This window comes from Sabethes cyaneus, chromosome 2 (genome assembly GCF_943734655.1).
Source record: "Sabethes cyaneus chromosome 2, idSabCyanKW18_F2, whole genome shotgun sequence".
In the NCBI taxonomy this organism is placed as follows: Eukaryota; Metazoa; Arthropoda; class Insecta; order Diptera; family Culicidae; genus Sabethes; species Sabethes cyaneus.
Window position 1 is genome coordinate 193,983,355 of NC_071354.1, and position 27,614 is coordinate 194,010,968.

A 27,614-nucleotide genomic window follows, 5' to 3' on the forward strand; every position below is an offset into this window, starting at 1 on the left:
ATACCTAATGCTAAAATGGCCGCTCTAAACGAGACATTTTTTCAACGACACATTCGACTTTTCTGAAGGTAGCCAAATTTATAGTTGCGGCAGTCCAGTGCCAGCCAACTCTCAGAAGAGAGAATTAGTATAACACAATTAGTAACAGAATGCAAAATTATGGTCATCCAGATTCAGCCGAATACAACAGCTGTGTTTACTCCGCATAACGACGCATTTAGCAACTGCCTAATCTAGCTCACCTTATTTAATTCTAAACCGACCTTTCTCGCTAACCAGTTGTTATAGGATTTATTGAATTTATTTTTTTATACACTATAGTGGACAACGAATGCCATGCTACTAGCGCTTCCGATGTTACTGTAATTGATTTCTGTGTTCTGTTTTTTTTTGTTCGTTTTGGATTTAGATTTCATTTCAAATGCAAACTACTGAGAAATTGAACTCTACCTCGGAACATACAGCATCTAAATTGTTCAAGTTTGTTGGAGAAAGAATATTTTACATCGGTTACTATAATTGAAAGTTTGAGAGAAAAAAAATTAATTGGAGAAAATTATTTCCGAACGGAAACAAAACTCTAATACACAAGCGCTTTACAGTAAGTAACAAGAATCACGTTTTACATTTATTACACGACGAAGAAAAATCATACAACAATTCGCTCTTCATATGTTTTCCTATAAGGGATGTAAATATAGATAAAGAGACACTATGTATAGACTTTAAGATAATTATATATTATATATAATTTTAAACAGATTCGCTATAAAGTTTACAAACATTGAGCTTAACGGTGGCCGTCGTACATGAACGTAATGATAGAAGATATGAGAAACGCTTTATTCCTGCTGGGAAGGACTTTGGGTTGTAACTCCCGTCGTTTGACGAATCCATTCTGTGAACTCGGTAACCCTGGCAAACCCAACGGGCAGCATTTTTTCACAACCGATGGCATGTCCGAAACTGACCACACCTATCAGGGTTTTGTCGTCCTCCAGCACAAGTGGACCACCGGAATCTCCATTGCAGGTGGATTGCCTGTTATCTCCTCGGCAGCAAAGCGTGGAAGATTGAATCGCAGGACCATATAACAGTCTGCACTCATTATTTCTGATAACCTTCAACGTAGCGTACTGCAGTCTTCGTGCTGCGCCACCCCTGATATCACTCTGCTTTCCCCAACCACTAACGACGGCCATTCGGCGATCATAGGTATCGTTTCCGCTGGGCAGTGCTATTGGGGCAACCCGATCACTAAACTGCACCTTCTCAGGCAGTTTTATTACGGCGACATCGTTTTCAATCATATCTCCATTATAATCCGGGTGGCGTGTGTATTCCGTTGTGTTGAGCACTGTTCGTCCATCGTTTCCTTGATCCTTAAAATCCACGGCTCCCAAAGTTACCTCAAAGGATCTGGCCTGTTCTACACAATGCCCCGCCGTTAAAACCCATTCATCGCTTATCAAGCTACCACCGCATAAGGCGCGACCTCCGGGCATTTCGATTATCAGCTTCGCTTGGTAAGGAAATTGACCCAGCTCGGCATCCTTTCCGTTAATAATCCGAGATTGCTTAGCCCACGCATGTGTTACAAGCAAAAACAACCAAAAGATCTGCCGAGTCATTCTATTCAACAGTTTAGCTAATACTAACATTCTGGAGGTACTTTGCAACAGTTAATAACTGCAATCGCACTCATGGAATTACAAAATATTGCTATTGGCACATTTTCACTGTATTCTTATCAAAACTTTTCAGAGGTTCCCCATTGAAAACTATCATAACTTCGAACCATAAGTTGATTGATGTGTGGCAAATTGGTGCTGCATAACCGGTTTAAATGCTATTTTTCTATTAGTTTTTTTTGAATAGATTAGCGCTTGCTTTCAAAGCATTGCCAAACGATGCCGTTATGCAAGTGGCGCATATAAGTGACATAGAAAAATGAGTTTTCCGGTATCGGTATTTGTGTCAAAGGCGAAATATAGCTGCAATTGCAAATGAAAACGCAGGGTGTAATTCCGGAACTTTCATTAGATCACGTGAAGTAAGGCAATGATGGAATCGGTTCATCGGTTCTGGAGATATAGCCAGAGCAAGCGCCAGTGAATATGGAATATGAAAGTAAAAGCAATTTGAAATTACCCAAACTCATCATCAGCCGAAAATCTAAAATGATAAAAGTATCCAGCAATGTTGAATTGCGTCACGCTAAACAGGGACGCAAAACCGCGCCAGCTTGAGCTCATGATCGTTTGATTTAAATTTGACTGGTGTATAGATAAAAAAAGCAAAATTCAGCAAAGAACCCGATAGGGGCCACCGATTTTGAGGTAGACCCTGTACTCGTTGGATGTGCATTATTGACAAAAGATGCTAGAATATTGGGCGTTTGGGCCGATTGAAGAGTGACATCTTAAGACAACTAAATTTGGAGACGAAGCCTAGCACAGACGCGGAAGTTAAAATTCAAACACGTACATGTTATAGATAGTAGAGTATAGCTATATACACATATACGTTTACTATTACTGGACTCCGTGCAGTAAGCCGACAGTCGATCAAAACGTTCTCTCTCTGTAATGCTGTCTGATCTGGTGACCTACAGGTGTACTTGTGTAGGAGTCTATACTGGAAGAAGGTACTACGTGCGGCCATGTTCTTGGAGGTGGCAAAGTCGATAAGTATTGGGCCCATTTCATTGGTCAGTGGATGTACGCTGAGCTCTCCAATCACCGGTTTGTATTCCTCCTCTTGGCCGACCTGAGGATTGAAATCTCTGATGACGATCTTGATCTTGCTCGAACTGCGCGTAGAATTCCTTCTTGTTGTCATCGGACGGTACTTCTGAGGTGAGGTCTGTGCACATTGACGATGTTCTGGTATATGGTATGTCCATCTCTGAACGTACGTACTGTTGAGCCCTTGCTGCACATCTGATGCAAGGCTACGACGTCGAACTTGCGGCTCTTCAATATGTCGAAGGGCATTCAAGTGCTTCCTAGGAAGCTGAGAGATCGGTAGTTCCATGTCACAAGTTTCATAGTACTGTTTTGTCGCATGGGTATATTCCGGGTATTCTTCCAGTCCGAATTTTTTTGTTCCTCATTCTTAACTTATTATTTTTCTTGGCGGCAGCTTACAAGGCCTGTGGCACCAACCCCTATCTCGTCGGAAGACCTACGAAGCTCAAAAGAGCCCTCCTTTCCTGTCAGCATACAGTCTTACTTCCACCGGGGTTGGTTACCCGATCTCCCGTGGTTGGAACCCGATCGTTACATCGAAAGGTTGTTCGATGAATACTCGGCTCCGAAGGAACGCTGCGACGCGCGAAGCTTCAAAAGAAATAGAATTGTCGAGTAATCGATTTCACCATTTAAGATTTTTGCTTTTGCTCTCGTGTTTTTGGAGACCCAGATGACGACAACGAGCCAGCTGATAAGGAATCCAAACTATGCAAGCGTTTTCGATCACTCGATCACTGGACGTACTAAGGAACAATATAGCGTCTTCAGACAGTGAGAATCACTGAAATCACGAGTAACCTTAGCGATGAAGTCAAGTGGTCGGGATGTAAGTTGAAAGTCAGTTTAGCATCAAGCAATACTCCGAGGTCATTGAGTTGATCGACTCTCGAAACTACATATTCATTTATTTGGTAGCATTAGGCCCACAGGTGCACGAGGCCCCGACGGTACGGTCATTCAGTCGTTTCCAAGCCAGCTATTTACATCAATTATTTGTTGAAATTTGGGATAATGAACCCAGTAGTCGTTCCGATAGAGTGGAAGTAGAAGTGGAAAGATAGAAGTATCTGCCCTATTTACAAGAAAGGCGATAAACAAGATTGTGTAATTTGGAAGCAGGCTTTTAAAGTGCTTTCCCAAGTCTTTTTCCATCGGCTGTCATCACTTAATTTGTGGGAAGCTATGAGGCGCACTTCATCGGACCAAATCTTTACCTTGCAGCAGATTCTCCAGAAGTATTGTAAGTTCTGAGCGTCATCTATATCAGGTATAGTAAACTGGCAAGCGCTATGGAAATTTCGGGACGAAAACGGCTTTCCAGCGAAGCTGATCAAACTAATAATGACTACGACGAATGGAATTCAGTACTGTGTAAGAATATTGGGTGGTTTATGAGACTCTCTAGAATGTTGCATAAGATTTTGAGAAAGTGATGATTTTTTTTGTCCATGTTTTTCAACAAATCAGGTCAAAACAATCATTGCTGCCGACTGAGCAGTTGAAGCCCGCTTAGTCAGTACTGGAAATCTTGGAAATCTTCGGGAATGAGTTCGAGGTGGTTGACGACTTCGTATAAACTGGTTCAGGTGCAAGCGAATATAACAACACCAGCCGTGATATTAGAAGGTGTATTATCAGCGGATGTCGTACCTGCTATGGACTCTGCAAGCATTTGCGACTAAATAATCTGAGCCTGTACAGAGTGCACCTTATCCAAACTACTAATTAGTCCGCTTGTCCTTTATGAGAAACTCGAAGTATTCGGTGTATCTTTGGCAGTGTACAGGATAACGGTGTTTGGAAACGTAGGATTAATTACGAACTCGCACACTTCTACAATGAGCTCAATATTTAGATGGGGGCAAAAGCTGGGCGCTGTGCAGGACATGTTACTAAAATGCTGGATTATGCAAACATGTTGTCCTTGAGCCAGGCCCATTAAGACAATATGTGCCTTCTTGGCTATGAGGAACTTGCAACCCTAATCATATCAATCAACTCCTCTTCATGATGAAACGATAGTGAATAGTAGAAATAATTTGATATAACGTATGCATTAAAAAATGGACTTTTTTCGGATGGTGATAAAAAAGAAACTAAGGCAAATAATTGAGTTTAGTAAATTTCCCATGGAAGGTAATTATATTAGCTTACCTGACAAAAAAGTTCTACAGCTCTATCAGTCGAAGTCTAACCGTGAAGGCGAAAACTGTGAAGCTACTCCGTTCTGAAGTGTACGCGTTCAAAGAACGGTACCCCGCCCCGTCGAAAACGGACATCGTGCGGCACCTTGTGGACGTCGGTTACGCCCGTTCCGGCATTTACAACATCTTGTCACTAATAAACAACAATCAGAGCATTGAAAGAAAGCCCGGTTGCGGACGGCCGACAACCCTGAGCGACAAGAAGCTCCAAACCATGTTGAAGAGGAAGAGCGAGGTAAAATTGGCTACATCGCTGCGTGGGCTTGGCCGAGAGGTCGGTGCAATCGGCCAAACCGTGAAAAAGTACCTGGCGAACAGGAACAGACACATCAGGAAGCGGCAGTCCCGTCCACAGGTCTCGGAGGTGCAGGCAATGACGCAGCGGCAGCGGCTGAATAAGATGGTCAAGATGATTTTCCCGGCGAATCGCGACGTGGCGGTAGTGATGGACGACGAGATCTATTTCACCCTGGATGGTAACGACTGGTAGCCTACCAGTGGTAGGGCACTTCGTATTTTACTTCCCCCACGAAGGAAGTGAGCTCCGAGGTGAAGTTCATTTTACACACAAGTTTCCCAAGAAGGTGCTGCTATGGCTAACAAACAACGAGAAGGGGATGTCAAAGCCGCTCTCCTTTCGCTCCGGTTTGGCCGTGAATGGGAAAATTTAAAGTACGAAGTGCTTGCCGGAAGTTGCGTCGTTCATCTAGAAATACCACAAGGGCGAAGACGCGGTGTTCTGGCCGGATATGGCGTCGGCCCACTACTCAAAGCGATCGTTCGAGGATATGGAGCGGCTGGTACCCAAGTCGGCGAGCCCGCCCAACGTCCCCCAGCTGCGAACCCTTCGAGAATTTCTGGGCAAATCTAAAGCGTAAGATCTACTCCAACAATTTTGTCGCGAAAACTGAGGAGGAATTGATAAATAAAACGAAGAAAGAACTCCAAAACATACCTGCTCGCAAGGTTTCGTACGCCATGGCGAATATTCCGGTTAACTGCCGGAAGGTCACTAGCAAGGGCGTAGAATTTTTTTGTAAGTATGCTAATATAATTACCTTTCATGGGAAATTTATCAAACTCAATTAGCTGTCTTAGTATTTCTTTTATCGCCATCTGAAGAAAGTCTATTTTTACGTTATTAGAGCTGGCTGCTGATGTTCGATGAACCGACATCAGCAACACTTCTGTGTCAACTTTTCTTTACGAGGCCACGACGAACGCGGACTATGGATTAAAACTGGTACTGGGTCAATAACTCTATAATGTTATAACTGAATTGTTAATGGACTATTATGAATTATTAAAAAGTATATCGCATATTTTAAGTAATAAGTAATAGTATCAGAGCCAGTGGGGTAAATGTGATGTAGTGGACACATGGGTTGTCCTTAGAAGTACCTTTAGTTTTTATTTGAAAATTGAATTTGAAACTCATTAAAAGCAGATTTAAATTATTTCCTATCGTTTATTCTGATAAATGTTCCTTTTTGCAATATTTTATTACTGCATTAAATACCCGTCTTTTCCTTTATCCAATCTCTGAACTCCGTAACGCGTGCATATACCACCGGTAGTCCTCTCTCACAGCCTAGCAAGGTACCAAAACTAACCACTCCAACTAGGGTATGATCTTGCTCCAGCACGAGAGGACCCCCGGAATCTCCGTGGCATGCCGATTCCCGGTTGACTCCTCTAGCGCAGATGTTGTTTGTTTTGATTGCAACTACTCCATAAACTAGCATACATTCTGTGTTTCTAATCACCGTTAACGGAGCATACTGCAGCTTCTGGGCTACGGCACCATTATCATGCTGTTGACCAAACCCACTAACTAGGACCTGCTGTTGAGCATAACTATCTCTTCCGGTTGGTAATTTTATGGGTTGAATCCGATCGTTGAACGTAACTTTTGAAGGTAACTTAATGACGGCCACATCGTTGGCAGCAGACCCAGCTTGATAGTTTTCATGCTGAATAAATTCACTAGATGATAACGTCACACGACCACCATCGTTGGTGTTGTTCTTCAATTCAATCGCCCCCAGCGTAACGTCGAACGATGTCGCATCCTGCACACAATGCCCGGCCGTTAGTACCCACTCGTCACTCAGTAAGCTTCCTCCACACAGTGCTCCCTTGCCACCGGCCAAATGAATAATCAGCAAGGCCTGGTACGGAAATTGACCAAGTTCAGCATCTTTGCCATTAACGACGCGTGCTTCTTCATCTGTGTGCTCTACTGCTGCTGTGACCACCGATAGAAACGGTAGCAACCACACGAGAGTGTAATGGAATTTGTCCATTCTGTATCCAAATTAGTGAACGGGGTTGACTTTGAGAATTGAAGTGAACGCCTAATTTTTGGCAGCAGTCATTTTATTCAAACTCAAGGGTTGTGCTAATCTTATTGAATCACTTGGTTTAGTGTGTTCTAATTATCGCACATTTATTTTGAATTCATGCTGTGACACTGCAGACAAACCCAGTAGGTGCCGCTTCAGTGATACACATGTTTACTCAAATAACGTATTGCCATGAATGAAATTGAAATGATAACTTTTAATTCGTCATTGTTTCGTTTGTTGTGCCCTACTTTGTGGTCAGTCAGTGCTTAGTATTTACATTCGTATTTTTTATTTAAAAAAATCAATCATAAGCCTATGTTTCGAACAATATGTTTTTTTTGTCTTTTATTTATGGTTTTATATTTAAGGTTGCATCTTCAACAAGAAGCATTATTAATTTGAATTAAAGGTATCTAGTTCAGGATGTTAAAAACCTCGATTGTGTGATTCTCAGTTCATTGACGTCAGAATATGGTCAATTCGCGTGTCGCTGTACCGATTAGCGGCACTTCAGAACAGCAGAAGTGGGTATTCCTGTATCCCGTCGTCTCAAGTACAAGCAGTGTTTTCTTCGTACGAACAAACAAGACTAATCTTTTGATATCAAACAGATCTTCCTGCATCTAATCGCTGGCGTACTTATCAACCTTATCGACTATATCGCTTGACTATTTCAACCTATTTCACGGAAGCAATACTTGAACCGACTTCTCCGCTTTCATTCAACGCTTTCACCGGTATAAAAGTAATTGATTTGTTTGACCAAAGTACAGTAACATCTTTACAATGATTCGATTCGGTGAAGTTGTAACATTATTCGCGGCAGCGGTTTCCGCCTATCCTGCCGAGAACCAAGTTCGTGTCGTTAACGGGCAGCCAGCCGCCGTTGGTCAGTTTCCGTACCAAGTACTTCTCAAGATTCAACTTTCGCAAGGGCGTGCCTTATGCGGTGGAAGCTTGCTCAGTGATCAGTGGGTTCTAACGGCAGGGCACTGCACGCAAGGTGCTACTTCTTTCGAGGTTACATTGGGTGCGGTAGACCTGAATGACAACGAAAATGATGGTCGTGTTGTGGTAACTGCAACGGAGTACGTCCGTCATGAAAAGTACAATCCACTGTTCGCCACCAATGATGTCGCTGTTGTTAAGCTTCCTGAGCCGGTTCAGTTCAACGAGCGAGTTCAACCGGTTAAACTACCCACGGGTGCCGATAGTTATACTGACCAGAAGGTGGTTGTAAGTGGCTGGGGACTGCAAAAGAACGGTGGAAGTGTAGCTGAAAAGCTGCAGTATGCTCCTCTTACGGTGATCAGCAACAGCCAGTGTACGAAGACGTACAACCCACTGGTCGTCAAGAAAACGACGCTATGTGCTCAAGGAGAAGACAAGCAATCCCCATGTAACGGAGATTCCGGTGGACCTTTGGTGTTGGAAAATGAACATGTTTTGGTTGGAGTTGTCAGCTTCGGACATGCCACCGGTTGTGAAAGAGGCTTTCCGGGGGCGTTTGCGCGTGTTACATCCTTCGTTGATTGGATCAAGAAGAAAACGGGATTGTAAACGTTTGATGATTTAATTCATTCCAAGAGTTTTGTAGAACAATAAATTATCTTTGCATTCCAAATATGTTTCCTTTCTGCTGAAATGTAATGTAATAATAATGACCCAAAGAATATTCGTAAGGCTCCTTGATTACTACTTCAGTTCGCCGAAGTCTACATTATCCTGAAGAGTTCAAATTGAATATACATTAATGTTTAGGAACAGGGGTTGGGGCTTATTCCGCGAGTTACGAATGACGTGACACAGCAAACTTTTAGGGTCTATTCTGCGAGGCACGTAACGTGACAAACTGAATATCATTACACTACCATTCTCAGTTAGTTTGGTGTTATTGTGAATGGAGTCAGATGCCGCGAAAGGTTCATCTCAAAATGTGTGGTGTCACGTCATTTGCCTGGCAAAATAAGCTCCTCCGGGTCTTGCTTCATTTGGTCTGACAACCTAGTTTGCTGCTCACCTCGCCCTCTGGTATCAGCTGGATTCTAGGTGAATACTATTTTTCATGACATTGTCCTTCTTGCCTTAGCTATTTTCTGGATATTTGATTCGTCATAGAATCGCGCAAGCTCGTGGTTCACCGTTTCGCCCTCTTCCTTACCTCCTTAATTTGCATATACTCCACTAAAGATGGTCCTAAGCCTACGACGACCAAAAACAACCAGTGCTTGCCAGTCCTCGTCAAGCATTGTCCAAGTGCCCTTATAGTACTACCCATCTTATTTGCGGTACATGGTCACATAATACTGGGATGAAGCTTTCCGAACTTTATAGTCTTGTGGAGTCCGCAGTAAGCACTACTTCCGACAAGAATGCATTTGAAAATTTCTTTGCTGCAGTTGTTGCAAACTCGTTCGAACTAATTTTGACACACACGCGTACTCCTTTTAACGAACACGCCAGCATAATCATCCCTTTCGGACTCTCACCCTGGTTTATTCATGGCACTGTGACTAGTTTTTGCGAGTGTGTATTTAGCTATCAGCCACGGTCGTCACTCTCGCTCGTAATAACAACCCGAACAGCTGGTACCGATCACCCGCGAGGGCCAGCATTCCCGCCCGTGAGTTAAAGCAAGGGCGTAAGATGAAGGAGAAAAGAAAATGTAATGCAAAATCTGTATCCCAGGGTGATCACGAGCTGTTTGCCTCGCAAGCGGACTATGCAGAAAGACGCTATGAGGCTGTGCTTTTTCGAATATGTGTGTGTGTAGGTAGCAGAATGTCAGCACACAGTAACAATGATCTTTTAAGATATCGATATCGTATGAATAAATAGTGCGTAGGGTCTTGGTATTCGCCACATTTTTGGAGAATCAACCACAATTGCCCCCCAGTTAGCCTCGGGGTACGATGGTGGCCTAACAAGCCAGTCGTCGTATGTTCGAATCTCGGCTGGGAGGTGCTGCTATAGAGGCAGTAGGATAGTTTCACTTGCCCCGTAATTGTCCTGTGCTCAAACAGCCGGCTGCGAAATCTGTCGATAAAGAAGAGTCAAGTTCTCAACAGAACGCTTATACCCATGGACTTGACCTACTACATTACAATGATTTGGTCCTTTTCCGACCGCCCATCTACAAAACTGACCTCTCACAAACCTACTTGCTTATGTTCATCAAGTTTTCTTCTTTATTATTTTTAGGTAAGAAAATGTGTTGACATGTTCTAAATATTTATAATGTAAATAAACCTACAATTTTTAAGTCAATCTTTTTTTATATATTATTCCAGTAAAGTAGTCAGTACAAATTATACGATGATGATATGATAACGAAATGACAACTAATTCAGCTTTCCCATTAAGGGGGCATAGTACTTTTTACACCATATTTTTTGCCTTATTTCAAATATTTTTTTCTCGATAACGCGAAAAGCGAATCGATTCGGGTTTTTTGCATTCTAAACATTGCATTTTATACTAATATTTACAATTTTGTTTGCATATGTGAACGTCTTTCCCTCTCCCCTACGGCTCCTTGAACATGATCATTCGAAAAAAACATGATTTGCGGTACCATGGATTGGCGCTGGGGGTCTTATCCGAATTAAAAAATTCCAAAACGACATGAAAGTATATTAAATTATCTGGTGTTTGGCCCATCCTTTTTTTTAAACTCGAACGCATAACAAAATGGTGGACATTCAAACATAAAAGTAAGGTTTTTGGTAGAAAAAATTGACTTTAAAAATTTCTAAAAAATACAAAAATTGAAATATCGAAAAAAGGATGGGTCAAACACTAGATAATTTTGTTGGCTTTGAAACAAAAAAAGAATCGTGAGAATTGCTTGAACCGTTCTTGAGATATTTATGGTACCGACTTTCAAAACCTGGTTTCGAGAAAAACGACGTTGAAGTTTTTATTCGCTGTGTAATCGCTCCAGACTAGTGTTCGACATCGGAACGAAAATTGAAGTCCGGGTTCCGGTCCGGTCCGGTCCGGTAAAAAATCGGAACGAATTTTTTAGGTCCGATTTCGTTCCGGTCCGATTTAGCTTTGTTCCGGTTCCGGTCCGATTCCGGTCCGGAAGTCCGAAATTGTCCGGATGCAAAATTGACCAATTTTTAAAAAATAGGTAAATGTCAAAGGCAAAGCTTTGAATGTGTGGAACCTTCCGTAACTACTAAACGCTAACCGGCCTGAAACGGATAATTTAAAAAAAATGGAAATGCGACACCATTAACTGATGCTTGGTAGCTTACCAATCTTGGAATGGTACACTATAAGACATGAAAGTCAGCTTTTAATTAAATAATTGCCTGTCAATCGCCAGTTTATGTTCTGAATCTTTGAATTTGAAAATTAATTCAAATTCGCGATTTTTTATTTTCTCAGGAAACTTCCAATCAAATTTTACAGTTTTCTCGGACATCACTTGCTTCAAAAGTTTATAACTTTTGAACAATTTGTTTTATGAAACGGCAAAAAATTCTTAGCCACTTGACAAAAATACCAGTTGGAAAAAATATTTCTCACGGTGGTGGAAAACTCCTGAAGAAAAAAAAATCACTGCAGTGAAATTTTTGACACTAACAGATAAATGAATTATCTAATAAGAAAAAAATACAGTGGACTCTTGGAAAAGTTAACTCTCTGAAAAGTTAATTGTTCAGAAAAGTTAAGCGAATATTAGCTCCCATGCAACACATGCAATTTTTGCCTTAACTTTTCTGAGAGTTTAAATTTTTTGGTTATCCAAAGCGTTCATTCACACACGTGTGGTTTCCTTCTATCTTTAATTCTCCTTTTTCGATTTCTTAACGCCTTTTCACAGTTTCTTACAGAGTCTCATCATAACTGAGATTTAATTAAACTCTTGTACCGGACAGTTGTAGCAACAGTTCAATACGGGCACATACTTTTCTCAGGATTTTTGATAACATACTAGAAAAGCGCAAACTTAGATTGAATTTTAAATGCTAAAGAAGGAACAGCAGGGACGAAAAATAAACACGAACATTACCAAAACGTTGGCGTTGATTTCGAAAACTCAAAAGTTAACTAGTATAACCGACTATTTTAAATTTACTGAAAGGAACTAAGTATTATTCCATAAAGAGGTTTTTTTTCTTTTTTTTTTTCTTTTTTTCGGGTTATCTAACTGGTCGCTTAATCTTCTATACCTATAAAAATGGATTTCTGTCTGTCTGTCTGTCGGTAAGTTCCTTATAGAATCGAAAACTACTGAACCGATCGGCGTGAAAATTTGCATTGTAGGATTTTTGGGGCCGAGGAAGGTTCTTATGATGGTCAGAGACCCCTCCCCCCACCAAGAGGGAGGGCTCCCATACAAATCAAACACAAATTCTGCATAACTCGAGAGCTAATCAGGCAAATAGATTAAAACTTGACATAAGGGTATATTTGGAGATAATTTTTTTTAATGGTGCACCCTTCTTCTCTTTAGGAGGGGAATTATGACCCCTCCCCCTTTAGGGGAATGAAATACAAATTTCCTCATAACTCGAGAACTAATCAAGCAAATGGAACCAAATTCGGCATGTGGGGGATTTTGTAGACAGGATTTTTTTGTCATGACTTTTCCATAAAACATAACAGACAATAACAAGACCACCAAAAACTTTCTGCAGCCCCCCGCAGAAATCAGCTCTGTCTAGGTTGATTTGTTTTCCTAGGTCTACCTCTATTACTTTCCTTCAGTTGGATCCGAACGAGCGACAACGAGTGAGGAGAGGATCACCCCGAGGATCGAAATGGTACTTTTCATGAAAAGGTTTTCCGTGAAATGGGACATTCCGCGTAAGGTTTTTCGCGAAATGGTATTCAGCGAAATGTTATACAATCACGGCGCATATTTAAGTGCTATAACGCTTAACAGGGGGATTGTTTTCTACTTTATTGTTAGGAAAAATTGAAAATTTGTAAATTAAAATACCCATGCTCTCATAGTGACGTAACTGCCAAAATGAGTTATCTTAGGTTGAGCTCCTCAGAAACTTGCTAAACTCGAGATTGTGACAGATTCACGATTTATGTACAACACATTTTAATTTGTGGCAATACGAAGTTTGCCGGGTCAGCTAGTAGCATATAACACTCTGCGCTGAGCCCTTTTGTGATGTTAACAAAGTGTCAGAGAGACCTCAAACATCAGTTATACCTGACGAGGCAGGCAATGTCGCCCACTTAAAAACAGGTAGAGTCCCAAGCATAGCCGTCACGCCTTTGCCCGCAGGCGGAGGCGTTCCGGCCCTGCGCAGACTCCATGAACTGGCTCTAAGATCTCTCTGCGAAAGGCCGGAATGCCATATTTGAAATATAATGATGACGATGATGATGATAATGATGATGATGATGAGAAGAAAAATGATAGATCGAATTTGTAAATGTGCTTTGGACTTTTTGTACTACTTGAGTTAGACTAATCTCATATTTTTATTCTTGACCTTGAAATGCGGTCATACTTGAGTTGTAAAATGTAGTATAGTGAAGTGGAGGATTCGTCAGCCCCGTCTGACACCGGTCATCAACCGCGCGGCCGCTTTCTATTTTCTAACACAAACAACGACAAATGAACTAATAGGAAAGACAAATTTCGGAGCATTGGCGGTTATCAACTTATCAGGGCAAATTGAATCTTTCATTCCCCCAGCATTTATGCACTGTCCCAAGATACACAGTAAATTGAGCGCAGTACAACTCGGACGTTCGCGGTAGTCGACAGAAGTTTTAGAGCTTATAAAGCTTTATAGAGACGCACCCGCCTTCCTACCCTCGAGACCAAAGAGCTAGTGCAGTAAAGCTGTGGGCTTAAACGTCTCTCTAAGACTCAACCCCTCCCTATCGACAGACCCCGCGGCCGGCCATCAGAGCACAGGTCAGCCACGGGGTCAGTGCAAAAATCCTACTGACTATTTAGCAGCACCGCCCAGCCGAGACTCGAACACACGACACGAATTGACCTAATTTTCCCATCTGCTATCTAAGCACTTCTATTATTATACCCGTAATCATTATAGAGTGGTCCTTCGGCATCCAACAGGATCTGGTATCCCACTTACATCCCCTTACTAGCCCTAAGCCAACCAATCCGACATTTTTCGGACATATTTGTGACAGCTGTAAATAGGGATGAATCCTAAAAACATTCATCTATTAATTATCAGAGATCCCCATACTGGCCTTATTCTTAAACGGAATAAAAGCACTTTCTGAACAACGCAACAATCGCATTTGGTAAATTTTCACCCCGAGTTCCTCTTGAAATCACAAAAGTATTTTGACATATACCCACAAAGCCCTACACCACGACAAGGTTCAGTTTTATCGTAGGGAAGCATTATTTCATAAAGATCTTGCTACATATTTCTTTATGTTACAACTTCCAGATACTTAAAAATGAGTATTCTGCATCCGAGAATATATTTTTCGCTTTTGTGTTTATCATTTTCAATGACTCTTAGGACTACTCACAAAAGGTAATATTTCGAAAAAGTTAATCGACCCATTCACCAATCGATTAACTTTTCCGAGAGTCCACTATATTTCAAAATTTCTTAAGACTTAGAACATGGGCTTTCCAACATTTGATTAGAATTTTGCACCGTCATAGAAAATGATGTGGAAAGCTTGTTCCAACTAATATTTTTCCTGGATTGCTGAGAAAATTTTATAGCATTTTCATAAAAAAAATTGTTCTGCAATGCTTGGTTTTAAAACTATAAACTTTCGAAATGAGCTGTGTTCGAAAAAATCGAAAAATTTCTAGTGGAGTTTTCTGGGAAAATAGGACAGGATATTGTTTTCATTAAAAAGTTAACATCCTATACTCGTAAGCAAAATTTCATGAAAATCTGAGACTCTTCGGCCTAAACCTATACGATAATTTTGAAAAATCCGATGAAACTATTGAGTTATCTTTCATATTGGACCATAAGCGTGAATATCGGTTACCTTTGAAATTAAATTTTGAGGGATCATAAGGCACGAACCGATGCTGCGAAACGTTCGGTTTTAAGACCCACAGATATTTTCTAATTTTTCAAAAATAAATCGATTCGCTGGACTTGTTTTGGAGCCTTCAACAGAAAGTGTATTATTGCTAGCGAAATTATTGCCTTTCCTCAATACTGAGGAAGTGAAAGGAAATTAGTTTTAAACATAGAAAGCAAGTCCTAGTCATCGTTTCCACTGCGGTCAGTTTTACGATCAAAAGTGCTCCGGACTTTTCCGGACTTTCAACGGAAGACCTGGTCCGGTCCGGTTCCGGAACGCTTCGTTCCGGTTCCGGTCCGATAAAAAATCGGACTCAAAAATTTCGTTCCGATCGGACTTCGGACCGGGTATCGGACCGGACTTTCCGGACTTTACCCGGTCCGATGTCGATCACTACTCCAGACATGCGCGGTACAAATAGCTGTAACTTTGTCAATTTTTGGAATTCATCGAAATGACTTGAAACACATATGGTCAAAATGTCAATCTTTCGAAATAATCAATAAAAAAAATTTTCGATTTTTTTAAGTTGAAAAAGTACTATGCCCCCTTAATATTAGGCCGTATGAATAAAAGATTTAGAGCAAATGCTCCCATACGATTTAAACGGGAAAAGCAAAGTAAACTGTTTTATATATACGGCCTATAGTGTAACAGCAAGATAAGTATTCCGTTTGATATTTTTGATATCAAAAGTTGTATTGAATTTAATTTCACGGCGCGTGTTTTTTTCAATCAATTTTGATATTTTACCCAAGTAACATTTTTGTTGTATAATAGCTTATCACGCACTTATTCCACAGGAATTGACTGTACAATAGTTGAATAAGCTATTGTTAAGCAAAAATGTTTGTTGGGTAACCACTAAGTCAACCAAAATGAAATCATACTGAGTAATCAAAATCCGTTACATCAAGGTATCAAATTTTGTTTTCAATTTGCTAATTTGCTTTCCAACATTAAATCCATTTCATGTTAAAACAAATCAAAATAAAGGATCAATGGTTGAGCACAAGAATTGTTTCGTAACAGTCATTTCAAAGTAACATTTGACGGACAAGACGCATCTTGTGCTCAATGTTTGATTGATATTTGCGATGCTTGCATCAAAGTTATTATTGAGGAACGGTTGATCTTAGCCGATGACCCTATTTTCGAAGCCTATGCGATGCGGAGGGTTCGGACTACATGTTGCAATAGTATGTTTTCGATGTTGCAATAGAGGACTTTGTGCGACGCGACACGCGACATTTCGGCGTACGAAAATGATTATATTGTTAGCTCTACTGTTGTGACCTAAAACGTGTTGCACAACTCTGTTCATCCCGAGAAAGTATATGTTAAAGTTTTTCGTGTAAATCTTGTTTTCGTGACAAATCACTCCGCCCGTTCAAATAATATTTTATCGCTTTTAATTTTCAGCTTGACTTGAATGAACACGTCTTATTTTTAACTGTATTCAACAGAAATATGAAATGATTTTCACTCCTAACAAAAACAGACGTCACGTCTTGTGAATGTGTCCCGTTCGCAAAATTGACGATTACCTGTAATGTCACACAGCCGGCCGGCCATGCTTATTTAAACACATTCGTCCCGTCGGCCGTCGCAACATATCAGTCAGTCAGTCCATTGCTAGATTCCAGCAAGATTGGTTGGGATTTAGATTTTTTCTTTCGGTTTTAGTTCATTTCTGATCGGCATTTGGAACTTTTTCTGAACTGTGAACAATTTAGTGAAAATGAAGCTGTTTATTTTACTTAGTGTTCTGCTGGTTGGAACATTTGCTCAAGATGGCCCGAAAGTTACGGATAAGGTACGTATTATGCATATAAATATAGATCTTTTCTCGTAGTTGCTTCATTATCCCAAATTGAATTACGGCTTTTGATCCACTAAAGTATTTTACCTTGCAAGGCAGTCAGCCTATTGTGGGTCGGTTCTGCGGCAATTGAGAGTAATAAACCGGTTTGACTCCGTCGCCAATTGAAGATGCGTGATTCCTCCATGAAAAATGTTCTTAGTTTATTAACCTTAGGCTGATGCTGCCAATGAAGTACAGTTACCTATTTCCATTCAATGTAGGAGGAAATTTGTGCGCGTTATCTTTCGCTTCTCTTTCGATTCGAGTACGATTACGTGTCTCTTTGTTGGCTGGCGTTGTTCTACACATCAGCATACTTTCGTGCGTCAAAAAGTGGAGCTTTTGTGACAAAATAAATATGTATGGGGAACGATGCCGTAGTACAATAGGCCAGATTGTGGGTCAAATCCCGTATGTTGTTTCATTGTAATTTTTTTTGGGATACATCCGAAGTTGACATTATCTTTCGAATTATCACACGTGTATTGAGTCTCCAATTTTACATATATTTTGTTAAACTCTAGGTGTTTTTCGACATAACCATTGATGGTAAACCGGAAGGACGCATTGTAATTGGGTTGTTCGGTGGAACCGTTCCGAAAACCGCTAAAAATTTTAAAGAGCTTGCCGAGAAGGAAGAGGGCGAAGGGTGAGTGTAATTGTTTTGTGTAGCGGTCATTTAACTGAGTTATGTTGAGAGTCGAATAGTTCAACCAACAGCCGAATCATGATCAGCTGTGGTCGCTATGTGCTTCCGGTAGTTGTACCCACGATAATAATAGCTATGTGTAGCGATTACAATCGGGCTTTACGAATAATGATAACTGTGTGAAAATAATTGCTGCCTTTTAGAAGTGAAGCAGTAACTTGATACCGTAAAGGTGCAAATCAGCATTCAACGTAGTTATTAGTATTAGCCTGGAAATTTTCCTTAGAGATAATTGATTGAAATTGAAACTACACGGAACTGTCGTTTTTCTTAATTCAATTATTTAATTGTTTGTTTCCTCTCGGTTCATCTGTAGTACCAAAAGCTTCCAAACAGCTTATAACTTGACTTTTTTGCTTAACGTAAGAACAACTTAACACGAACAAACAAGACACATCACTTATGGTTCTTACAAAACATTAAAATTACCTTTTTCGCTAACCGGTTTCGGGTTTAATCCAACCCATCTACGGAGCGGTGGTCGAAACAGCTTTCAGATTATTACTAAAGGCAGCTGATCATTAATTTTGGTTGACGACTTTCTAATTGGATTTGCTAGATTGCATGACTTGAAATACATTCCAAGACATGGTTCACTCTCAATCATAAAGTAAAGGATTTTGCTAGTTTAGATATTAAAAATGTTCTTCATGAACAATTCGTCATCCTCGTGGCTCTATAGGTTAAGCAGCTATCCTGTTTTTAAATGGCAAACGTTTACACTGATTGTCATCATCTTATTCCTCTCCCCAGCTACAAGGGCAGCAAGTTCCACCGGGTCATTAAAGACTTCATGATTCAGGGAGGCGACTTCACCCGTGGTGACGGAACCGGCGGTCGGTCGATCTATGGCGAACGGTTCGCCGACGAAAACTTCAAGCTGAAGCATTACGGAGCCGGCTGGCTGTCGATGGCTAATGCCGGAAAGGACACCAACGGGTCGCAGTTCTTCATCACCGTTAAGGCGACCAGCTGGCTGGACGGACGTCACGTCGTGTTCGGCAAGGTGCTGGAGGGTATGAGCGTAGTGAGGAAAATCGAAAACGCCAACACTGATGGGCGTGACCGTCCGGTGAAGGACGTCGCGATTGCCGATTCCGGTTCACTGCCAGTGGATGCTCCGTTTTCAGTGGAGAAGAGCGACGCTCGAGATTAGATCATCACTAAGGTGAGACCCTACGGGTGACGCTATTGCATGAAGGCATTTAATGTGTGATTTAATCGGAAGAAATTTTAGAAAAAACGAGAACAAATTTTAATATAGTACCGCGTTGTGTGATTTAGGTTAATATCACTCTCCTTTAAAGACCCTTTTAATCAATTCCTGGCAAGTTATGCGTTAGCCAGAAATATTTTTGTTGATTGATAACTTATCAAGTGCATTTCTTTGCGGATAAGAGCATTATATTAATTGAAAAAATTACTGTACAAATCTTAAGTGTGCCACCTCCTGACATAAAAATCATCTTTCGAATTGTTTTCCCTTTTGACTTTGCTGGCCGAAGCAAAGATCCGAAAACGTGAATATCTGGTATATCCATCGGAATACAGAATGAGAGTGTTAATCACGTTACGATAGTAATACAGTAGCCTGTTGAAGGGCAACCCTAGGGCTGGTTGCGAAGAATTTTGAGAAAAATATTAGTGGTCAGCATCGTAATTACACTTTTTCGGAAATGTTTGTGTGTTAGGTAAACTGTCAGTGATAATTTTATTTATTATTTCATTCTAAAAGAATCATTCAAAGAAATTATTGGATATTTTCAACATCAGGCTTAATAGCAGAAATAGTATCTAGTAGAGCGCAGAAGTGTAGAGCTCCAGCAGATCATTTTTTGTTTGTTTGTTGTTAGGTTTGTTATCATGTATGTGCTAAACAGCTAGATGCTTATTTGTTTTCTAATTATTCCATTGGATATGTTTGTATAGTACCAGCACTAATTACTGTATAGCATTTTTATCATACTTTATACCTAATTTTTGAATATTGAAGTTTTTTCGCACCTCAAAAGCGACGCATCTCACTTATTCAAAGAAACTTATACACAAATTCTACGCCACTAAGCTATTATACAAAAAAAAATCGTCTTGGGACGCTCTGCCTCACCATACTTACGAAGTACGTGCCCAGGTAACCACAGCCGTCCGATATTCGTGGTATAGACAGTGAATGGTTCTTCTTGCAGCTGCCCAAGTAGCACACACATCCATTTCAGTTATAAATAAGTTGCTATAGCTTAATACGGCGAATAGCTATGCTAGATAATGCACGAAAACGATGCTTTGGATAAACTGACAGCTGGTCAAAGGCTTCCCTGGAGCGGGTGATGTGCTTCGTGCGCATTTCGGGGTCACTCTCGAGTCCCTTTGAATCGCGCAGAGGATCGCGGCAAGGGGATGGACTCCCAAGTAACATTTTTGTTGTATAATGGCTTATCAAGCACTTGTTCTACGGGAATTAGCTGAATAATAGTTAAATAAGCTTTTCTAAAACAAAAATGTTACTTGGGCTATCTTTAATATTACACCGTCAAAACAGCCATCAGCAGTGTAGCGGAGAGCTCTACCCGGCATGTGGCACGGAATCAGCGGAACGATTGGTTTGGCGATGAATGTAGGAGGGTGATGTATAAAGAAAACGCTGCGCGTCCGTCCAAGATGCGCAGTGTCACAAGTCAGAACGCGAAAAGACACAAACAGAAGAGGATACAGCGAAACCAAATCTTTCGGGAGAAAAAGCGCAACCTAGAAGAGCAAGAATATGCAGAATTGGCTGCATCGAACTCAGGAAACGCGAAAGTTCTACCAGAAACAGAACGGATCCCGCAAAGACTTTGTGCCGTAAGCCGAAATGTGTCGGGTTAAGAAAGGCAGTATTCTGACAGATAATCGTGAGGTGATCGATAGGTGGAAGCAGCGCTTCGACGAACACCTGAATGGCGCCCAGACTGAGAACTATGCCGGTGGGGAAAGCGATTTAGACGGGGCAACAAACGGGGAAGAGGTGCCAGCCTCAACAATAGGTGATGTTAAGGAGGCCATCATGCAACTTAAGAACAACAAGTCAGCTGGGAAAGATGACATTGGAGTGGAGCTTATTAAAATGGGACCAGAAAAGCTGGGTGTTTGTATGCACCGCCTAATTGTTAGAATTTGGGATACGGAACAGCTACCGGAGGAGTGGAAAGATGGGGTTATCTGCCCGATCTATAAAAAGGGCGACATGTTGGATTGTAAGAATTATCGAGCGACCACCGTTCTAAATGCCACCTTTATAGTGCTGTCCCAAATCATTTTCCGCCGACTATCACCAATTGCGAATAGATTTGTGGGAACTTATCAAGCCGGCTTTGTCGAAGGTCGGTCTACAAAGGATCAAATATTTACACTGCGGCAGATCCTCCAAAAGGGCCGTGAATCGCATATGATTGACTTCAAAGCCATCTGACCATCGACCAGAAAGAGATACAGAAATTCATGGACGAGAACAGCTTCCCCAGGAAGCTCATCAAACTGATTCAATCTACGATGGATGGTACACAGTGCTGTATTCGTATTTCGGGTGGATTGTCAAGTTCATTCGAATCACACAGAGGGCTTCGTCAAGGTGATGGTCTCTCATGGCTGCTGTTCAACATAGCGCTACAAGGTGTTATGAACCGAGCGGATGTCAACAGATGGCTGAACAGTACACCAGACTGAAGCGCGAAGTAGGAAAGATTGGGTTAAAGGTAAACATGTCTAAAACAAAGTATATGCTGGTCAGCGGAACCGAGGCCGATCGACGGCAATGAGTTTGAGGTAGTCAACGAATTTGTCTACATTGGCTCACTGGTAACGGCGTACAATGATACCAGTCGCGGATAATTCGGAAGCGTATTATCAGTGAAAGTCGTGCTTACTATGGACTTCACAAGCAATTGAAGTCGAGCAGACTAAGTCCCCTGTAGCACCCTGTACAAGACGCTAATTAGACCGGTTGTTCTCTACGGGCATGAAACATGAACAATGCTCGAGAAGAATCTACAAGTGCTCGGAGTTTTCGAAAGACGAGTGCTAAGAACGATGTTTGGCGCCGTACAGGAGAACTGAGTATGAAGGCGGAGGATGAACCATAAACTCGCACAGCTCTATTACGAACCCAGTATCCAAAAGGTTGCTAAAGCTGGACAGATACGATGGGCAGGGCATGTCGCAAGAATGCCGGACAACTACCCTGCAAAGATGGTGTTTGCCTCAAATCCGGTAGGAACTAGACGACCAAGACCGCAGATGGTTAGACCAGGTGGAGCGAGATCTTGCGGAGAGTACTCGGTGTCCAAGGAATTGGATAGCGGTAGCCCACAGTAAGCCACTTAAGTAAGTAAGTAAGTAAGTAAATAAGTAAGTAAGTAAGTAAGTGGTGCAGTTTATGGTGCTTTCATCTTCTCCACGTTCCATCTCCATTTCATCATAGATAGTGTGCTTGTGATACACCTTCAGTTTCCAGGGTACCAATTGCGCTGGTCCTCTGGCATAACCAGCAGGTCTTCCTGGGTCCAAAGAAAGCATAATTTTTCGCTACAAATACTTAGCTTTTCGTATTTCTCTGCAAGCATCATTATCGGTGGTCGCCAGTGAGTCTATCAGTTCGATTTCGTTACCGTCATCTGTTACCGTCATTTGTCTCTTCGGAGCCTCTTCCTCGCATGTATTTTGTCTTCGACGTATTGATGACAGGTCTAACTCTGCTGGACCAAGTCTTCAGTCTCGTCTCAGTTAGTTAGTTTCGTAATTTGTCGAATGAAAACAGAAGCTCGAGTTTGGGAAGCCAATTGTAGCACATATGGTTTTCTATAAGATTCCGTCTCTTAAAGTTGCGTGCAACGATTAACTGATTACATCTTCTAGCACGCTATTAAACATCAAATGCCCATCACCTTGCCGTAACCTTCTGAAGTTTTTGATAGGTATCAGCATCTTTGGCTCGAGCAGCATGTTGTTTGAAGGGGCTCGAGACTACTTGCATCTTCCACTGCGCAAATCAGTCGGTTGATTGTTGCCTTGATCGCTTCAGTTCATCGCTAAACCCGTGTTCGTAAAAAGGAGTGGCCTGGCTACATTATATTCGAGACTTTTCTACAGGGTTTGCCGCATCGCCCATATCCGGTCCGTGGTGGCTCTGTTGCCTATAAATCCCGCTGCATAATGCTCCACGAATTCTTTTGGTACTGGTTAGGTGACGCCAGAGTATTTGGCAGAGTACCTCGTAAATGGTGCTCAATAGCGTGATCACGTGGTAAATGAAGTAATCCAACGTATCACCCTTGATGTAGATTGGTCTCACGATTCTTTTCATTTGAACTGCGATAAGTATGAACAAGAAACATATCGGTGAACCGGTCAGGTAATATCTAATTGCGGTTGTGGATATCTTTACAGGGAAAGAAGGAACTTCGGATTACAAAACCACGCATAGTATGCCATAGTTGAAGATCCATCCATCCAATTGCTTGTTGGCGTATCCTACCATGCACTACAAACGCCCTTATTCTGCGAGTCACGTGACTCAATACGACAATTATCACTCGCCGTGACTCGCCAGTCGAATAGAGTGAAGTCACCCTGTCAACCCTGTCACCCGAGTCTCTAGGTGACAAAGCGAGTCACCCGTATCACAATTGTCACCTCATTCGCGGTGACTTCAAAATAGTTACGTCACCTGCCTCGCATGGATGGTTTATTCCAAGTTCTTTGGTTGTATCACAGTTCACAGCCGCACAATGCTCGCTTTTCCTTACCTTCTGTCTTATCCAGAAAAATTTCTGCGGTGCTACGCCTCTGAAGTTGGGCGGTTGAAGTTCATCATAGATTTCGTTTCGTCGTATAGGACGTAATGTCTTCTGGGTTATCTGTATTTTGCGTTTTGTTGGGTCTGCTGCAACCCCTGCCTAACCAAAGGGGCATCGTACACAGCGCTGTTTAGGAACTTACGCTGGTATGAAGACGATGATCGGTCGTCTGTGAAGTATAGACACTGTTTTGAGCCGCTCATAACATGAAAGAGAGGCAATCAGAAACTCGAAAGCTGTCCCCTTCCCCGTCAGCGTTCCCACAAGATATAGTAACTCGATCTTACCTTGATTACTCGTGTCACAGCTGGTATATCGTGGAGGTAGGGACAGATGCTTTTGCAAATGTGAGCTATCTTACCAGTTATATGAAAGTGGGCATTCCCGTTGCATAGTAGGCAAGTCAAAATACAGCCCTTGTAAAACAGCATGTCGAACGGTACCCCGATTATTATTAGAACAAACCACGTTTGGATCCTCGTTACTTGGTATTTTAGAATCCTAGATATTGAAGTCTCATGGATGTTAGAGAGAAAAGCTAATATTTTCTGTTCTGCCTACAACTATGTAGAGAAAGCTTTCACTTTACCTATGAATGAACTCATCGGTAAACTTTTATTGTCGAACTTAATAGAGCCGAGCAAACGCTATTACTGGCATTAATATGTAGTAGCTGAGAAAAAAATCATTCAAGACGGAGCAGTCAAAATTGGGCTCATCGCAAACGTTCAAAGCAAAGTAAATGGGGGTTTGGGCGACAGCTCTTCGTGAGTTGGTACTATCATGATGTTAGATAGTGATACTTTTAAAATATTCGACGAATTTGTTTATCTTGCTAGCAATATTCTGGAGTACCATAATTCGCAACTTCAAACACACTTCTATTGCAAACACTGCTGAATAGCGTTCAGAATCGGATTAATTGATCCACAATAACCGTGAAAATCATCCTTTTCGATTGACCAAACCATTATTCCAGCCAAACCGTGTTGTTGAGCATAATCACACTGAAATTGGTCGCAAATATGTCCTATAAGTTCATCCGTCATTTAAAATTCATCAGGTACCTTAATCCATGTGGTTTCAACATCATCGTATCCAATCCACTGATCCCCAGTCACACCGAACACTATTTTTTGATTGTCTTCCCAATGCCGAACCCACCTTTTTGTAGAAAATGGACATATCTGAAACAAAGCAAAAGAAGTTTCAAAGTGGCCATTGTGACGTATTCGAAAAAAAATCACTTCAAAATAAGCCATTGTTCCAGCTGCATCAGTATACGGTCCAGCGATACCAGGACCAGTGGCAGCATCACGCAGCCAATAGTTTTCCGCATCTTGCAACGTGAATGTCCTACCATAGAGAGGAATTCCCAGTACCAATTTGTTGGGCGGTGCTCCTTCCGACAGCCAATACATCACACTATGGTTCACATTCAAAGTCCGCTGAAAATCAGTTTTTTCCGATGGACCACTGAAAAGCGGTGCATTGTGACCAGTGTAAGCGTCCCATGCTCCATTATAGTCATAAGTCATTAAATTGATGTAATCCAAGTGTTGCGAAATTTCCGGTATATCGTAGGATACTTCCGCGATGCTTTTGGCAGCACCAACGGCAGCCGTTAGTATTAAACCACTGGCGGAGAACACCTGCCGAAGAGCGGCTAGCATATGCACGAAGTTTGCCTTATCATTAATAGGGTCCCCTCCATGCTTGCCCGGAAATTCCCAGTCCACATCGACACCATCAAAGCCATGCTCGAAACAGAAATCTCGTGCTGATTCAGCGAATTGCCATCTCAGTTCCGGGCTGGCAGCAACACGTGAAAAAATTCCTCCACCATATTCTGCAATAGCCGCCAACGTCTTTAGGTTCGGGTTAACGTTCTTAAGTTCATTAAATTGCCGAATATTTTCTAAACTAATGTCTAACCAGGAATCTCTGATTTCGATGGTTCCATCTTCATTCAATCCAAAGGAAGCGTAGATTAGATGAGTGCACAGCCAAGGATCGATGTTCTCAATCCTGAATTGACCCCGTCCGGTGCGGTAGTGGGCCCAGCTGGGGTAGTAACCAAGGAACGGCTCTGTGAATGATTCATAACGTATCTTTTTTTCAGTGTCAGTCTGATTTAAATTTTACGACTCACTTTGTGCGGTGGCAATGCACGCAAGTCCCAGAAAAGCTAGAATAGCTACCAGGAAGCACTTTCTGTTCATTATCGACCAAAGTAATGAAACCAATTGAATGCAAATCCTGTGCACACGTGCATTCATAGGTCGGTATTGCTATCGGACCCTCTAAATCGGTGCTCCTAATGCATTCGCTTAGTACCAAATTGCTCTGTATCTAACGTCAGTAGCTCTACTGATAAGCTAATTTTAAGCTGATTTATGGTTCAAGGAGGGCAAATGATAATAAATTAATTCCTATATAGTAGGGTAAAGCGAAAAATGTCATCTTCAGATGACTTTAAATTGGCACAGTTCACTTTAAAAAAATGTAAAAGAGTTTATTATTCAAAAAACCCTGCGCAAAACTTCAACTACTGTTCTGATCGAAATACAGTTTTAAATAAAAATTCGAAATTCAGTTTTTTTTTGAAAATAGCTTCAACCATATTCCATGAGGTAGAACACAATGATTCCGACTTTTTGTTGGGGTTTTCTATTGCCTTGAAAAATTTTGCTAGGTAGCAACTTTCTCCACATTATATTTTTCTGGATTAATGCAATTTTTTTTGCATTTTCATGCAGAGAGAGAGAGAGAGAGAGAGAGAGAGAAGAACACAAGCCATGCAAACATACATGCCAATTAATAGAGTCCCATTAGTCGTATTCAAGGTAGATACTAATTACGCTAATTACGCTTTATAACGTGACATGGCAAGGACACGAGACAAGTCAAGGAATGGATAAGACGTCTCAGAGCTGATGGCACTTTATAGTCCGGCTGCCCACGTCCCATTAAAACCTTGACAGGTCTTCAAGTACGTTTAAAACTCGTTACCATAGTCGGTGGAGAGTAGGGTCAGATGGACCACGCCTGACCTACGTCGATCTCACTCTGAACACTGTCTCCTTGAGGGACAATGTCAACCCTAGAATGGCCTCCCTGCTTGCAAAGACAATCATGAGAAAGGCGACTATCTACAACGAGCGGAGGTTTAAATTCAGCGGCTACGGCGAGCATCTAGATGGACGTCAGTTCGAGAGATCCGCTGTAACGGATTTAAACGGAAGGCCAATAAATTATATGAGTTTATTAAGGACAAAAGTAACGTCTGTTTAAGAATTAGCCACCTTGTGACGGTCATCTAATCTGCGATAGCTACTGCCGAGCGAGAGCAGAATGAATTAAGGAGGAGTGTCGAGACTACCGAGAAAGCCTTGATTGAGGCTTCCGAAAAAGAAGTGGCGGATAACGAGACACCAAAGGAACCCCTGAATCCACGATCAGAAAGCGGAAAAAGGAAGGACATGGAGAAAAAATGCAATTGAAAAAAATGGAACAGACAGAGGAAGGTGCAAATGAGAAAGACGACAAGTCGAAGGAAACATCCAAGCGTCGTCGGGCCAAAAACAAGGGAGATGCCCTGATTGTCGAAGCTACGGACAAAACTACGTACGCAGTAATTCTCTGGAAGGTAAGGTGATATCCGAAATTGCGGAAACTAGGAGAGAGTGTGGTAACGAGCAGCTGCATCGAAAAAGGCGAGATGCTTTTTGAGCTGAAAAGGGAAGCCTTGATGTGGAATAAATCACTATGGAGGGAGAGTTACTAAGCGCGCTGACATCACAATGCGATTTGGGGAAGCTCCAATGACAATCTGGCTGCAGTGGACTTACTGCGGTATGCAGACAGCGCTGATTAGACTCTCGGCGGC

The 27,614-nt window shown here is 41.7% G+C and overlaps 5 protein-coding genes across 5 annotated transcripts; 2 read left to right on the forward strand and 3 right to left on the reverse strand.

Moving 5' to 3' along the window:
* Positions 1-842: 842 nt before the first annotated feature.
* On the reverse strand, positions 843-1,604 carry LOC128736489 (collagenase-like). The gene has a single exon (XM_053830974.1). The coding sequence runs from the start codon at positions 1,503-1,505 to the stop codon at positions 843-845; it is 663 nt and encodes a 220-aa protein (XP_053686949.1). The 5' UTR covers positions 1,506-1,604.
* Positions 1,605-6,468: 4,864 nt separating this feature from the next.
* LOC128736491 (collagenase-like) lies at positions 6,469-7,263 on the reverse strand. Its single transcript, XM_053830975.1, has one exon. It carries the CDS (start codon positions 7,261-7,263, stop codon positions 6,469-6,471), a length of 795 nt encoding a protein of 264 aa, XP_053686950.1.
* An 828-nt stretch (positions 7,264-8,091) lies between these two features.
* LOC128737908 (collagenase-like) lies at positions 8,092-8,865 on the forward strand. The gene has a single exon (XM_053832678.1). It carries the CDS (start codon positions 8,092-8,094, stop codon positions 8,863-8,865), a length of 774 nt encoding a protein of 257 aa, XP_053688653.1.
* An 8,095-nt stretch (positions 8,866-16,960) lies between these two features.
* On the forward strand, positions 16,961-19,153 carry LOC128737909 (peptidyl-prolyl cis-trans isomerase 5). Its single transcript, XM_053832679.1, has 3 exons — positions 16,961-17,137; positions 17,710-17,834; positions 18,648-19,153. The coding sequence occupies exons 1-3, from the start codon at positions 17,063-17,065 to the stop codon at positions 19,048-19,050; spliced, it is 603 nt and encodes a 200-aa protein (XP_053688654.1). The 5' UTR covers positions 16,961-17,062; the 3' UTR covers positions 19,051-19,153.
* A 5,453-nt stretch (positions 19,154-24,606) lies between these two features.
* On the reverse strand, positions 24,607-25,947 carry LOC128736492 (acidic mammalian chitinase-like). The gene is made up of 4 exons (XM_053830976.1): positions 25,878-25,947; positions 24,973-25,814; positions 24,793-24,912; positions 24,607-24,732 (listed from the first exon to the last, which is right to left on the reverse strand). The coding sequence occupies exons 1-4, from the start codon at positions 25,945-25,947 to the stop codon at positions 24,607-24,609; spliced, it is 1,158 nt and encodes a 385-aa protein (XP_053686951.1).
* Positions 25,948-27,614: the final 1,667 nt, after the last annotated feature.

Bases quoted from the DNA above. Each gene is read 5' to 3' on its own strand.
- LOC128736489 (XM_053830974.1), bottom strand. From the start codon at position 1,505: ATGCCCGGAGGTCGCGCCTTATGCGGTGGTAGCTTGATAAGCGATGAA.
- LOC128736491 (XM_053830975.1), bottom strand. From the start codon at position 7,263: ATGGACAAATTCCATTACACTCTCGTGTGGTTGCTACCGTTTCTATCG.
- LOC128737908 (XM_053832678.1), top strand. From the start codon at position 8,092: ATGATTCGATTCGGTGAAGTTGTAACATTATTCGCGGCAGCGGTTTCC.
- LOC128737909 (XM_053832679.1), top strand. From the start codon at position 17,063: ATGAAGCTGTTTATTTTACTTAGTGTTCTGCTGGTTGGAACATTTGCT. The intron at 17,138-17,709 runs GTACGTATTATG...GTTAAACTCTAG, and splicing joins GCCCGAAAGTTACGGATAAG to GTGTTTTTCGACATAACCAT. The intron at 17,835-18,647 runs GTGAGTGTAATT...TCCTCTCCCCAG, and splicing joins GAGAAGGAAGAGGGCGAAGG to CTACAAGGGCAGCAAGTTCC.
- LOC128736492 (XM_053830976.1), bottom strand. From the start codon at position 25,947: ATGAACAGAAAGTGCTTCCTGGTAGCTATTCTAGCTTTTCTGGGACTT. The intron at 24,913-24,972 runs GTGATTTTTTTT...GCTTTGTTTCAG, and splicing joins GAACAATGGCTTATTTTGAA to ATATGTCCATTTTCTACAAA. The intron at 24,733-24,792 runs GTACCTGATGAA...GACCAATTTCAG, and splicing joins TTGAAACCACATGGATTAAG to TGTGATTATGCTCAACAACA.